This window comes from Abramis brama, assembly GCF_963993115.1.
Source record: "Abramis brama genome assembly, chromosome: 23".
Taxonomy (NCBI): Eukaryota; Metazoa; Chordata; class Actinopteri; order Cypriniformes; family Leuciscidae; genus Abramis; species Abramis brama.
In genome coordinates this window covers 530,001-546,158 of record NC_139985.1, presented here as the reverse complement: position 1 = coordinate 546,158, position 16,158 = coordinate 530,001, and the positions used below count along the sequence as shown (strand labels likewise).

Sequence of the window (16,158 nt, the reverse complement as noted above, 5' to 3'; positions counted from 1 at the left end):
ATGACCCTGTGGTTAGTATTAGTTGAGGACGATGACCCTGTGGTTAGTTATAGTTGAGGACGATGACCCTGTAGTTAGTTATAGTTGAGGACGATGACCCTGTAGTTAGTATTACTTGAGGACGATGACCCTGTGGTTAGTTGTAGTTGAGGACGATGACCCTGTAGTTAGTATTAGTTGAGGACGATGACCCTGTGGTTAGTTATAGTTGAGGACGATGACCCTGTAGTTAGTATTACTTGAGGACGATGACCCTGTGGTTAGTTGTAGTTGAGGACGATGACCCTGTAGTTAGTATTAGTTGAGGACGATGACCCTGTGGTTAGTTATAGTTGAGGACGATGACCCTGTGGTTAGTATTAGTTGAGGACGATGAGCCTGTGGTTAGTTATAGTTGAGGACGACGACCCTGTGGTTAGTTATAGTTGAGGACGACGACCCTGTGGTTAGTTGTAGTTGAGGACGATGACCCTGTAGTTAGTATTAGTTGAGGACGATGACCCTGTGGTTAGTTATAGTTGAGGACGATGACCCTGTGGTTAGTATTAGTTGAGGACGATGAGCCTGTGGTTAGTTATAGTTGAGGACGACGACCCTGTGGTTAGCTATAGTTGAGGACGACGACCCTGTGGTTAGTTATAGTTGAGGACGACGACCCTGTAGTTAGTTATAGTTGAGGACGACGACCCTGTGGTTAGTTATAGTTGAGGACGATGACCCTGTGGTTAGTTATAGTTGAGGACGATGACCCTGTAGTTAGTATTACTTGAGGACGATGACCCTGTGGTTAGTTATAGTTGAGGACGATGACCCTGTGGTTAGTTGTAGTTGAGGACGATGACCCTGTAGTTAGTATTAGTTGAGGACGATGACCCTGTGGTTAGTTATAGTTGAGGACGATGACCCTGTGGTTAGTTATAGTTGAGGACGACGATCCTGTGGTTAGTTATAATTGAGGACGATGACCCTGTGGTTAGTTATAGTTGAGGACGACGATCCTGTGGTTAGTTATAATTGAGGACGATGACCCTGTAGTTAGTATTAGTTGAGGACGATGAGCCTGTGGTTAGTTATAATTGAGGACGATGACCCTGTGGTTAGTTATAGTTGAGGACGACGATCCTGTGGTTAGTTATAGTTGAGGACGATGACCCTGTGGTTAGTTATAGTTGAGGACGATGACCCTGTAGTTAGTATTGGTTGAGGACGATGACTCTGTGGTTAGTTATAGTTGAGGACGACGACCCTGTGGTTAGTATTAGTTGAGGACGATGACCCTGTGGTTAGTTATAGTTGAGGACGACGACCCTGTGGTTAGTATTAGTTGAGGACGACGACCCTGTGGTTAGTTATAATTGAGGACGATGACCCTGTGGTTAGTATTAGTTGAGGACGACGACCCTGTGGTTAGTTATAGTTGAGGACGATGACCCTGTGGTTAGTATTAGTTGAGGACGATGACCCTGTGGTTAGTATTAGTTGAGGACGATGACCCTGTGGTTAGTTATAGTTGAGGACGACGACCCTGTGGTTAGTATTAGTTGAGGACGACGACCCTGTGGTTAGTATTAGTTGAGGACGATGACCCTGTGGTTAGTATTGGTTGAGGACGATGACTCTGTGGTTAGTTATAGTTGAGGACGACGACCCTGTGGTTAGTTATAGTTGAGGACGATGACCCTGTGGTTAGTATTAGTTGAGGACGATGACCCTGTGGTTAGTTATAATTGAGGACGATGACCCTGTGGTTAGTATTAGTTGAGGACGATGACCCTGTGGTTAGTATTAGTTGAGGATGATGACCCTGACTTGCAGTGGGTTGAAGTGGAAGTTTCCAGGCGTGTCTCATGAACTTTGTTTGGCTGCAGGGAATCGTCTCAATTGTCCTTCTCCCCACCCTGAGGCCCTGGAGGGGTGAAACCGGGGCCCGGGGTGATATTTTAAGATGGACGACTTGTATTTTTAGGGCAGCTGTACGCTGCGGTGTTCACATTTCAGGTCAGCTATAAAAACAAACAAAAAGCCGAGTTGCTGTAGGAGGACAGCTGGAGCGGACAGACAGAGAAACTCACCGAACTCTAACCCATGCTCTCAGATGATTTATTTTTAGCGTGGTCCGGTGCAGCTCTCGTGTCTGTGTGTGACAGGACTGAAGTGTAATTAAATCAGTGTACCATCTGTGTGTGCGATAAACAAAACAGGCTTCAGCTTATTTTAACAGAAGATGAGAAAAGCCGCCGCGTCCAGATGCCTGCCAGTTCTCATGTGCATGGAGACCTTCTGTGACCCGAGCGAAACACACTTCGAGAAGGATGCATTTGTTTATTAACACATGAAAAGTGCTGTGTAAGTGTGTGTGTGCTGCGTTCACAGTCAGACGAGGCTTCTGAGCCGAGTGACGTACAAGGAAACGAGATGGCAATGCAAATCTCTAGTGTTTGTATTAGAGGTGTACTATCATCAATAGAGATCACTGACTGTGTTTTACACGCCTTTGTCTATCAATGTTCACTGAACTGGTTTTCTTATCTTGTTTTGTGTGAACTTTGACTCATTGATGCATTTTATTAGGTTGCAGTGGGCAAAAATCAAAAACAGCTCTGGTGCTTGCAATATATTTGAGCGAAAATAATGTTTACCTGGGTTCTTATAGTTAACCAAAATACTGAAATAACTCGCTCTGCAAAATGCATGAATGTAAATGACTGATATCTTTCAAATGAATGTTAGAAACACTAGCGTTCAAAAGTTTGGGGTCAGTACAAGTTGTGCTTCTTCTGCTCACCAATTTATTTGATCAAAAATACATTACAAACAGAGAAATATTATTAGATTTTAAAATGTATTATTATTATCCGGGAAGTTTTGCATTGAATGAGCCGTTGATGTCAAAAGGCCAGCGGCTGAACCGAGACATGCTGCATTGAACACGTGCGACAATAGGCCTCAGCGAGAGTGAGAAGCGATTGCATCATCATCCTCTTCATCATCATCATCATCAACAGAGACTTGTCTCCTGGCCTCGTGCGTGCAAACAGGAAATGTGAACAGGCTCATGATGAATGTGAGGAGAGAGAGAGAGAAGACGACGCAAACGCCTTTCATCATTTCAGTATTTCCTGAGGCGAGCCGGAGGGGGAGAGAGAGAGAGAGAGAGAGAGAGAGAGAGAGAGAGAGAGAGAGAGAGAGAGACTTGGGTAAACGCAGTTAAACTGGTGCAGTTTTTCCAAGGCTTTCATTCCAGTGCTGCTCAGAAATCTTGGCCTCGGGCGCGTGCCAAAATATTCATGTGCCTTTCGTCCCGAAACAAAGACTTCAAAGTTGTGGAGTGCAGAACGTGAGGAGAGAAACGCTCAGCAAAAACAGTCCTGTCCTGCTACTCGAGCACCAGCTCACACATCATACAGAGTCATTTTGGGCTTAAAGCTGAAAAACTGGCTGCTTGTTTTGTGGATTTGTTCACATGATTTCTGGTATCATAAAATAAACACTCATTTCGACTGCGAGCAGTTGCATTAGAAAAGTTACAATCTTTTAGCATTTCATATTCAGTGATATTGTTGATTTTACGGCGCTATCAAATGAGAACAAAGCCTGAACTGAATTGAGCTCTGACATGCAGTGTTACCTGTGGATCTGATATAGACAGGTGTGTGCTGAGTTTCCCACAGGTGGAGTCCAGTCCCGTTCCAGAAACATCTCAAGGATGATCAGTGGAAACCGGATGAACCGGAGCTCAACTTTGAGTGTCGTGGCAAAGGCTGTGAATACTGATGTACATGTGATTTTTTCGGTTTTTATTTGTAATAAATTTGCAAAAGATTTCAAACAAACTTCTTTCACGTGGTCGTTATGGGGTATTGTTTGTAGAATTTTGAGGAAAATAATGAATTTAATCCATTTTGGAATAAGCCTGTAACATAACAAAATGTGGAAAAAGTGAAGCGCTGTGAATACTTTCCGGATGCACAATATCAATGTGTGTGTATATATGCACATTAATATTCTCTTAATTTTACATGATATATATATATATAATCTTGTAAAATGAACAAAATTTTAATACTAATAAATACCCCAAAAATGTAAATTTAAAAAATAAATTAAACATTTTACAATAATATTGTATAAACCATATTAACAGGTATGTTTTGTGGAAGCTTAAAAGAGCAATAACATTTAAAAATATTTTTTCTTTGAATTAATATTGTAATATGAATAAAATAATTATAATAATAAAATAAAAAATGTAAAATGATACTGTAAAGATAACATGGTTCTGCCGTTTCAGTGTCGGCGAGTCTCCAGCGAACACTGATTATGCAGCTTTAGAGCCCATGAGAAGAGAAGAGGACGTTGTTTCCCGATGATGACTATTCATGGAAGCGTAATTATTGGATGCTGATATAATTTAAAGGCAGTTCAAAGGGTGTAATTGGTATTCTCGGATGCAGCTCGACATGATCAATGCCTGTCTCTTCTCAAAGGCTTTAATCAGATCCAGTGCTGAGCTTTAGTCCAGGCCATCTGCAGTCGAGTCGAGCCAAGAGTCTACACACTACACACACTACACACACTACAGTACACACTACAGCAGGTGCGGGTCACTAACGCCACACTGGGACGCTTCTGTTCCTCCAGCTTCACCCAGACACCAGCATACACTACACACTTCACACTACACACTGCACACTACACACTGCGCACTGCACACTACACACACTTCAGTACACACTGCACACTACACACACTTCAGTACACACTGCACACTACAGTACACACTACACACTGCATACTACACACTGCACACAACACACACTTCAGTACACACTGCACACTACACACACTTCAGTACACACTACACACTGCACACTACACACTGCACACTACACACACTTCAGTACACACTGCACACTACACACACTTCAGTACACACTGCACACTACAGTACACACTACACACTGCATACTACACACTGCACACTACACACTGCGCACTGCACTCTACACACACTTCAGTACACACTGCACACTACAGTACACACTACACACTGCATACTACACACTGCACACTACACACTGCGCACTGCACTCTACACACACTTCAGTACACACTGCACACTACAGTACACACTACACACTGCGCACTGCACACTACACACTACACACTTCAGTACACACTACACATTCCAACACTGCACACTACACACTACAGACACACTACACACTGCACACTAGACACACTACATACTACACACTGCACACTAGACACACTACACACTGCATACTACACACTGCACACTACAGACACACTACACACTGCATACTACACACTGCACGCTACAGACACACTACACACTGCATACTACACACTGCACACTACAGACACACTACACACTGCATACTACACACTGCACGCTACAGACACACTACACACTGCATACTACACACTGCACACTACACACTGCGCACTGCACTCTACACACACTTCAGTACACACTGCACACTACAGTACACACTACACACTGCGCACTGCACACTACACACTACACACTTCAGTACACACTACACATTCCAACACTGCACACTACACACTACAGACACACTACACACTGCACACTAGACACACTACATACTACACACTGCACACTAGACACACTACACACTGCATACTACACACTGCACACTACAGACACACTACACACTGCATACTACACACTGCACGCTACAGACACACTACACACTGCATACTACACACTGCACACTACAGACACACTACACACTGCATACTACACACTGCACGCTACAGACACACTACACACTGCATACTACACACTGCACACTACACACTAGACACACTGCATACTACACACTGCACACTACATACCTTTTTTTTCATTAGATCATCCCCTACTACTCTAATCTCTTAAAACATTATTTTTCTCAGGCTTATTCTTAATCTGATTGCACTTTTAGTTTTAATTGTTTTATTTGTTTGATGATGTTTTGTATTAAATCTATTATTTTCTGATGTTTTATTCTTATATATTTTATAAGAATTCAAATTTTATTGTATTATGATATTTTGTTGTGTCTGTTGTGCAGCACCTTGGTCAGCATTCTTGTTGTTTTAAGGTGCTATATAAATAAATTTGACCTTGACCTTGACACTACACACTACACACACTGCAACACTACACACACTGCAACACTACACACACTGCAAAACACAGCGCAAAGATCACATTCGCTTTTACACACAAGTGTTAGAGTTGAGTTTGACTCCTCATGCAACCTCTTACTTTTCCTATAAATCTGACACTGGTTCCTGCCATCCAAAATACCGGGATTGTAACGGAAGTCCGTTTGGATGAAAGCATCGATCCGCCAAAAGCATAACAGTGACGTAATTATGCACTGATGACTCATCAGGAACAAGAGTCGAGTAAAGAGAGTGACATTAAACTATCGCGCAAATATACATCTTCTGGTGTTATGATCTTTCATTCAGTGTGAGTGTGTTTTTGGAGTGTGATGCAGCAGTGACCCCTACTGAACACACACACACACACACACACACACACACACACACACACACACACACTCACTCAAAAATTTGATAAAAGAATACATTTAAATACATTAATTAATTCTGAAAGATGAATGAAAGAAATTAATTCAAACAAAACGTGGAACAACTAAAACATCATCAGATCACGTTTGTGTTTCTGATACGTGGATCTTCACTGCCATCTGCTGTTAAAATCGAGGGCGTAATTGTTCTAAACTGAAGATTTTTAAAATAATTTCATTTTCTACAGGAAGGTGTAATGCTCTTGCCTTGTTTTATCACCATACGCGATTGAATAAATTGTTCGCGAGTGTCTTTGTGCATTTCTGATCAGGCGCAGTCAGGCGCTCATCTGTCACGGGCTCTGACGTCATCGGGGTCCTTCCTCGTGTGGCTCCGTGAGGGTCATGCAGTCAGTCTGATCTGTGTTATTATTATCATCATTATTCCTCTGGTGTGTTTCTCTCGTGTCGTGTGTTTCTCTCGTCATGATGGGCGCCAGTAGCTCCAGGATCGCGGCGGGTTTGGGCGCGGCGCTGTTCGTCGGTTACTGTGTTTATTTCGACAGAAAGAGGAGGAGTGATCCAAACTACAAGAACAAACTCCGAGAACGTGAGAGCAGCTGATATCTATCTATCTATCTATCTATCTATCTATCTATCTATCTATCTATCTATCTATCTATCTATCTATCTATCTACTGTCTGTCTGACTATATATATCTGTCTCTCTATCTGTCTATATAAATATGTCTGTCTGTCTGTCTATCTGACTATCTGACTATATAAATCTGTCTGTCTATCTATCCATCTGTCTGTCTGTTTGTCTATCTGTCTATATAAATATGTCTATCTATCTATCCATCTGTCTGTCTGTTTGTCTATCTGACTATATAAATATGTCTATCTATCTATCCATCTGTCTGTCTGTTTGTCTATCTGTCTATATAAATATGTCTATCTATCTATCCATCTGTCTGTCTGTTTGTCTATCTGTCTATATAAATATCTGTCTGTCTGTCTATATAAATATGTCTCTATCTATCTATCTATCTGTCTGTCTGTCTGTCTGTCTATATAAATATGTCTATCTATCTATCTACTGTCTGTCTGACTATATATATCTGTCTCTCTATCTGTCTATATAAATATGTCTATCTGTCTGTCTGTCTGTCTGTCTGTCTATATAAATATGTCTCTATCTATCTATCTATCTGTCTGTCTGTCTGTCTGTCTATATAAATATGTCTATCTATCTATCCATCTGTCTGTCTGTTTGTCTATCTGTCTATATAAATATGTCTATCTATCTATCCATCTGTCTGTCTGTTTGTCTATCTGTCTATATAAATATCTGTCTGTCTGTCTATATAAATATGTCTCTATCTATCTATCTATCTGTCTGTCTGTCTGTCTGTCTATATAAATATGTCTATCTATCTATCTACTGTCTGTCTGACTATATATATCTGTCTCTCTATCTGTCTATATAAATATGTCTATCTGTCTGTCTGTCTGTCTGTCTGTCTATATAAATATGTCTCTATCTATCTATCTATCTGTCTGTCTGTCTGTCTGTCTATATAAATATGTCTGTCTATCTATCTATCTATCTATCTACTGTCTGTCTGACTATATATATCTGTCTCTCTATCTGTCTATATAAATATGTCTATCTGTCTGTCTGTCTGTCTGTCTATCTGACTATATAAATCTGTCTGTCTATCTGACTATATAAATCTGTCTGTCTATCTGTCTATATAAATATGTCTATCTGTCTGTCTGTCTGTCTATCTGTAAATACTTATTTTCCTCACTGTATATCTATCTGACTATATATCTGTCTGTCTATCTGACTATATATATCTGTCTGTCACTATATATATCTGTCTATCTGCCTATATACAGTGAGGAAAATAAGTATTTGAACACCCTGCTATTTTGCAAGTTCTCCCACTTAGAAATCATGGAGGGGTCTGAAATTGTCATCGTAGGTGCATGTCCACTGTGAGAGACATAATCTAAAAAAAAAAAAAACAGAAATCACAATATATGATTTTTTAACTATTTATTTGTATGATACAGCTGCAAATAAGTATTTGAACACCTGAGAAAATCAATGTTAATATTTGGTACAGTAGCCTTTGTTTGCAATTACAGAGGTCAAACGTTTCCTGTAGTTTTTCACCAGGTTTGCACACACTGCAGGAGGGATTTTGGCCCACTCCTCCACACAGATCTTCTCTAGATCAGTCAGGTTTCTGGGCTGTCGCTGAGAAACACGGAGTTTGAGCTCCCTCCAAAGATTCTCTATTGGGTTTAGGTCTGGAGACTGGCTAGGCCACGCCAGAACCTTCTTACAGAGCCACTCCTTGGTTATCCTGGCTGTGTGCTTCGGGTCATTGTCATGTTGGAAGACCCAGCCTCGACCCATCTTCAATGCTTTAACTGAGGGAAGGAGGTTGTTCCCCAAAATCTCGCAATACATGGCCCCGGTCATCCTCTCCTTAATACAGTGCAGTCGCCCTGTCCCATGTGCAGAAAAACACCCCCAAAGCATGATGCTACCACCCCCATGCTTCACAGTAGGGATGGTGTTCTTGGGATGGTACTCATCATTCTTCTTCCTCCAAACACGTTTAGTGGAATTATGACCAAAAAGTTCTATTTTGGTCTCATCTGACCACATGACTTTCTCCCATGACTCCTCTGGATCATCCAAATGGTCATTGGCAAACTTAAGACGGGCCTTGACATGTGCTGGTTTAAGCAGGGGAACCTTCCGTGCCATGCATGATTTCAAACCATGACGTCTTAGTGTATTACCAACAGTAACCTTGGAAACGGTGGTCCCAGCTCTTTTCAGGTCATTGACCAGCTCCTCCCGTGTAGTTCTGGGCTGATTTCTCACCTTTCTTAGGATCATTGAGACCCCACGAGGTGAGATCTTGCATGGAGCCCCAGTCCGAGGGAGATTGACAGTCATGTTTAGCTTCTTCCATTTTCTAATGATTGCTCCAACAGTGGACCTTTTTTCACCAAGCTGCTTGGCAATTTCCCCGTAGCCCTTTCCAGCCTTGTGGAGGTGTACAATTTTGTCTCTAGTGTCTTTGGACAGCTCTTTGGTCTTGGCCATGTTAGTAGTTGGATTCTTACTGATTGTATGGGGTGGACAGGTGTCTTTATGCAGCTAACGACCTCAAACAGGTGCATCTAATTTAGGATAATAAATGGAGTGGAGGTGGACATTTTAAAGGCAGACTAACAGGTCTTTGAGGGTCAGAATTCTAGCTGATAGACAGGTGTTCAAATACTTATTTGCAGCTGTATCATACAAATAAATAGTTAAAAAATCATATATTGTGATTTCTGGATTTTTTTTTTTAGATTATGTCTCTCACAGTGGACATGCACCTACGATGACAATTTCAGACCCCTCCATGATTTCCAAGTGGGAGAACTTGCAAAATAGCAGGGTGTTCAAATACTTATTTTCCTCACTGTATATATATCTGACTATATATATCTGTCTGTCTATCTGACTATAACTGTCTATCTGACTATCTGTTAGATCTCACAGATCCGACTAGTTCTCGTTCTGCACTAGTTGTAAGGAGTGAGTCCCTCAGATGTAAAAGTGGATGAATGTGATTTTGTTTCAGGAAGAAGAAAGCAGAAGGCATCTCAGGAGAAAGCTGGATTATCGAGGGTAATTTTACACACATTTATGTTTCACACGCTATTCCTCGTTGATATAGTGAATTATGATTGAGAAAACGGCCACATAACAAGCTTCCGATGTGTTTTATGTGTGTGTTCAGTTGCCAGACCTGAAAGACGCTGAAGCGGTTCAGAAGTTCTTCCTGGAGGAGATTCAGCTCGGAGAAGAGCTTCTGGCTCAGGGTGAGATCTGACTCCGGTTGCTCAGACACACGCTGTGCTTCTCCAGAGCGGTTACCCATCATCCTCTCTGTCTCTCTCTCTCTCAGGAGACTATGAGAAGGGCGTGGACCACCTGACGAACGCGATCGCAGTGTGTGGTCAGCCTCAGCAGCTCCTGCAGGTCCTTCAGCAAACGCTTCCTCCTCCAGTCTTCCAGATGCTGCTCACTAAACTACCCACCATCAGCCAGGTGCGACCCGCCTTCCTGCACTCGCTCATACATACATACATCTGTCCATCATACATCCAAACATCTGTCCATCATCCATCCAAACATCCGTCCATCATCCATCCAAACATACATTCATCATCCATCCAAACATCTGTCCATCATCCAAACATCCGTCCATCATCCAAACATCTGTCCATCATCCAAACATCCGTCCATCATCCATCCAAACATCCGTCCATCATCCATCAACATCTGTCCATCATCCATCCAAACATCCGTCCATCATCCATCAACATCTGTCCATCATCCATCCAAACATCTGTCCACCATCCAAACATACATTCATCATCCATCCAAACATCCGTCCATCATCCAAACATCTGTCCATCATCCAAACATCTGTCCATCATCCAAACATCCGTCCATCATCCAAACATCTGTCCATCATCCAAACATCTGTCCATCATCCAAACATCCGTCCATCATCCAAACATCTGTCCATCATCCAAACATCCGTCCATCATCCAAACATCTGTCCATCATCCAAACATCCGTCCATCATCCATCCAAACATCCGTCCATCATCCATCAACATCTGTCCATCATCCATCCAAACATCTGTCCACCATCCAAACATACATTCATCATCCATCCAAACATCCGTCCATCATCCATCCAAACATACATCCATCATCCATCCAAACATACATTCATCATCCATCCAAACATCTGTCCATCATCCATCAACATCTGTCCATCATCCATCAACATCTGTCCATCATCCATCCAAACATCTGTCCATCATCCATCCAAACATACATCCATCATCCATCCAAACATCCATCCATCATCCATCCAAACATCTGTCCATCATCCATCAACATCTGTCCATCATCCATCAACATCTGTCCATCATCCATCAACATCTGTCCATCATCCATCAACATCCGTCCATCATCCATCCAAACATCCGTCCATCATCCATCCAAACATACATCCATCATCCATCCAAACATCTGTCCATCATCCAAACATCCGTCCATCATCCATCCAAACATCTGTCCATCATCCATCCAAACATCTGTCCATCATCCATCAACATCTGTCCATCATCCATCCAAACATCTGTCCATCATCCATCCAAACATACATCCATCATCCATCCAAACATCCATCCATCATCCATCCAAACATCTGTCCATCATCCATCAACATCTGTCCATCATCCATCAACATCTGTCCATCATCCATCAACATCTGTCCATCATCCATCCAAACATCCGTCCATCATCCATCCAAACATACGTCCATCATCCATCCAAACATCTGTCCATCATCCAAACATCCGTCCATCATCCATCCAAACATCCGTCCATCATCCATCCAAACATCTGTCCATCATCCAAACATCTGTCCATCATCCAAACATACATCCATCATCCATCCAAACATCTGTCCATCATCCATCAACATCTGTCCATCATCCATCCAAACATCCATCCATCATCCATCCAAACATCCATCCATCATCCATCCAAACATCTGTCCATCATCCAAACATCCGTCCATCATCCATCCAAACATCCGTCCATCATCCATCCAAACATCTGTCCATCATCCATCCAAACATCTGTCCATCATCCAAACATCTGTCCATCATCCAAACATCCGTCCATCATCCATCCAAACATCCGTCCATCATCCATCCAAACATCTGTCCATCATCCAAACATCTGTCCATCATCCAAACATACATCCATCATCCATCCAAACATCTGTCCATCATCCAAACATCTGTCCATCATCCATCCAAACATCCGTCCATCATCCATCCAAACATACATCCATCATCCATCCAAACATCCATCCATCATCCATCCAAACATACATCCATCATCCATCCAAACATCTGTCCATCATCCAAACATCTGTCCATCATCCATCCAAACATACATCCATCATCCATCCAAACATCTGTCCATCATCCATCCAAACATCTGTCCATCATCCAAACATACATCCATCATCCATCCAAACATCTGTCCATCATCCAAACATACATCCATCATCCATCAACATCTGTCCATCATCCAAACATACATCCATCTATCTGTCCATCATTTATTCTGTGGCAGAAACGAGCTTCCATAATTATTTGCTCCATAATAATGAGATGAATAAATGTTTTCATTATTATTCAAATGTCATGTTTTCCGCTTCTCAGCGTATCGTCAGCGCTCAGAGTGTCAGTGACGACGACATCGAATAGCAGGAACTCCAGTGGCTCTATGACATCACTTCCTGTCTGCCCTGCCCCGCCCCTTTCCATCCGCTGATCAACACTGAACGCACAGATACGGATCTAAAGAAGCGTTCGGGAGAATCTGTAATGAGCTTGTTGAGGGTGACGTGTGTCTCAGAGAACACGACCTGTAAACATCGACTATTTGTGTGTCATTTGTTTTATTAACCAATTATTATTATTATTATTGCATTTTCATTAAACATCAGTAAATAAATAAGCTCATAGACAGGATGTTTTTGGACGTGTTTCGTCTGTCATTGACTGATGTTGAAGAAAACACTGCTGTCGTTGATCTGTCTTCATGTGTTTAAGTTATTTTCCGAGGCTGTGAGGCGTCTGATGTGGGATTGTGGGAAATGAAGCACGTTTAAAGGCGCTCTGGCTCGACTAGGGAAGAGTTTCCTTTTTTTAAAATTCCAAATAAAAACGGATAAATGAAAGTCATTCGTGTGCCTCCATTAATAACGAGTTTTTGTGATGCACAATTGCAATTTAAAGATTAAACCTAAAAGTTCAAATATTCACTCGCTCTCGTGTTCAGTCGGAAAACACAGAATAACAGTCATTAGAAATAAGTTTCAGAGCATTAACTTTAATTCGTTAGGGATCAGGAACAAAGAATGAAGACATCAGTTATTCACAGCATTTCATTAAAGTGGTGGTATAATGACCTTTCACAAGATGTACAATAAATCTCTGATGTCTGAGTGTGTGTGTGTGTGAAGTTTCAGCTCTAAATACCCCACAGATATTTTTATAGCTGTATAAAATAATATCATATTATGTTAAAATTGTCACTTTTTGAAGGTGAGCAAAAACACGCCGTTTTTGTGTGTGTCCCTTTAAATGCAAATGAGCTGCTGCTCCTGGCACAGGGGGCGGAGCTACAAGAGCTTGTGTGTGTGTGTGTTAGCAGCTTTGATTACCACACACACACACACTGAACATTTCAAAAACTTTTAGCCTTTTATGTTCAAACCGGAGTCGGACGATGATGGAGAGACTCTAGAGGTGACATGTAGAAGCAACAGGACATTTCTGAACGGTTAGTTGATGAGTTTATGCAGCTGATGTGGAGTTAACGATCTCCTAGTCATTGATTAGCATATTCTGTCTTGATAATCTATAAATCGCGTTCAGGGGGCGGGGTTTATGTAGATTTTAGGGTTGGTGATGTCACTAACCCGTGGAGAAGCTCACTGTAGTCTCTACCAGCCGTTTGTTGTAGTTCTTAAGAAGCGATTTCTGTAAAAGCAAATCTCTCCCTTTGCTTTGAACTTTGAGTTGTAACTTTGCAGATGTTGTTTATGATCAAACAGCAACATTACACACTAACTGAAGTTAGAAAAGTGAAATCATAATCAACCAGCCCTTTAATCTATCTTGATAATTCATAAAATATGCTATTGTTAATTCATGCTTGCACAATGCATTTGTTCATGAATACAACGTAAAATATTAGAGTCGAGTCAGCTTTATTAATACAGCGCTTTTTACTATAGAGAGTTTCAAAGCCGCTTTACAGAGATAACAGGAGAATAATGCAGCAGAGTTTGTTTCCAGAAGAAAATAGCGTCAAGTCAGTTCAGTGATGCTTCATTTCTGTTGTAAAAAAAGTTATTAATTTAGTTAATATATATATATATAGAGCCGCTCTGGAGTAAACCGTGATGTCATCGTCAGCTCAGGAGATCAGTAATATTGCTGAATATTAAATGTCCTCAACTAAGCAACACAAAAGCCATTAAAAATATTTTGCATGAATCTGCCGAAAACAAACGAGGCGATAATGAAAATTCACTGGTTATTAAAATCCTCTGTTGCAGAGACAGAAACATGAGTGTGTTTGATCAATCTTTATTCGAGACAGAACGTCTGCAGGAGTGAAGCGCAGGATTAGATGTGGACGGCCGGTTTGTTCTTCCTGTGCTTGAGCTTCTTCTTCTGAGCTTTGCTCCTCCTGGCGCTGGGATCCGCCGTCTCTCCTGTGAAGGATGAAGCTTGTGTTGGTTTCGTCCCAGGATTCCTCACGTTGTTCTTCCTGAACTCGTGCTTCGGCCCTTTGGCTCCTCCTCCCGTCCGCCGCTCTCGGTCCGGAGCGCTTCTCCCGTCTGACGGTCGACCTTTCCTCTCCTTCTCCTTCTTCACGGAGCGCTTCACCCGGATCCTGCGCTCCAGGAACGTGGAGCCGTTGAGCTTCAGCGCCAGCATCACCGAATCTGGGCTCTGAAAGAGGAATCAGACCCACTCTGAAGAGTCAGCATGTGTTTATCATATTTGATCCATCAGGCTTTTATGGCTCATAAAGTCTGAGAATATGGAGGAAAAAAACAGCTCAGTTTCAGAGCCCAGAAATATAATGTAGTGCAGATGCTGATATTTACAGTACCAGTCGCTGAGATTTAATGTGTCTGAAAGAGTCTCTTCTGCTCACCAAGGCTGTTTATTTGATCATAAATACAGTAAAACAGTGAAATATTATTATAATGTAAATCATCTGTTCTCTAAGTGAATATATAGTCAAGTGTAATTTATTCCTGTGATCAAAGCTGAGTTTTCAGCATCATTACTCCAGTCTTCAGTGTCACATGATCCTTCAGAAATCACTCTAATATGAGGATCTGATGATCAAGAAACATTTATGATTATTATCAGTGTTGGAAACATTTACATTTTTATTTCAGGATTCTCTGATGAATAGAAAGTTCAAAAGAACAGCATTTGAAACATTATAAATGTCTTTACTGTCACTTTTGATCAATTTAATTCATCCTTGATGAATAAAAATATTGATTTCTTTTATTTATTCCCCCCCAAAAATTAAATAAAAATTCTTACTGACCCCAAACTATTGAACGGTAAGAGTTTAATGTTACAAAAGCTTTATATTTCAGATAAATGCTGTTCTTTTGAACTTTCTATTCATCAAAGAATCCTGAAAAATAATTGTTCATAAATGTTTTCAACACTGATAATAATCATAAATGTTTCTTGATCATCAGATCATCATATTAGAGTGATTTCTGAAGGATCATGTGACACTGAAGACTGGAGTAATGATGCTGAACATCAGCTTTGATCACAGGAATAAATTACACTTTACTGTATATTCACATAGAAAACAGTTATTATAAATTAATATTTTTTAACAGACATAATATTTAATTTTT

At 41.1% G+C, this 16,158-nt stretch overlaps 2 protein-coding genes across 2 annotated transcripts in view; one reads left to right on the top strand and one right to left on the bottom strand.

Moving 5' to 3' along the window:
• Positions 1 to 6,939: 6,939 nt before the first annotated feature.
• Positions 6,940 to 13,428, top strand: tomm20b (translocase of outer mitochondrial membrane 20b). Its single transcript, XM_084101726.1, has 5 exons — positions 6,940 to 7,182; positions 10,232 to 10,278; positions 10,391 to 10,472; positions 10,559 to 10,701; positions 12,908 to 13,428. Exons 1-5 carry the CDS (start codon positions 7,059 to 7,061, stop codon positions 12,950 to 12,952), a joined length of 441 nt encoding a protein of 146 aa, XP_083957852.1. The 5' UTR covers positions 6,940 to 7,058; the 3' UTR covers positions 12,953 to 13,428.
• Positions 13,429 to 14,462: 1,034 nt separating this feature from the next.
• Positions 14,463 to 16,158, bottom strand: part of rbm34 (RNA binding motif protein 34) — a 6,051-nt gene continuing 4,355 nt past the window's right edge. Inside the window, exon 11 of the mRNA XM_084101723.1 lies at positions 14,463 to 15,214. Coding sequence (XP_083957849.1) covers positions 14,885 to 15,214 — 330 coding nt within the window. The 3' untranslated portion in view covers positions 14,463 to 14,884. The remainder of the gene's footprint in view (positions 15,215 to 16,158) is intronic.

Bases quoted from the DNA above. Each gene is read 5' to 3' on its own strand.
- tomm20b (XM_084101726.1), top strand. From the start codon at position 7,059: ATGATGGGCGCCAGTAGCTCCAGGATCGCGGCGGGTTTGGGCGCGGCG. The intron at 7,183-10,231 runs GTGAGAGCAGCT...ATTTTGTTTCAG, and splicing joins CAAGAACAAACTCCGAGAAC to GAAGAAGAAAGCAGAAGGCA. The intron at 10,473-10,558 runs GTGAGATCTGAC...TCTCTCTCTCAG, and splicing joins AGAAGAGCTTCTGGCTCAGG to GAGACTATGAGAAGGGCGTG.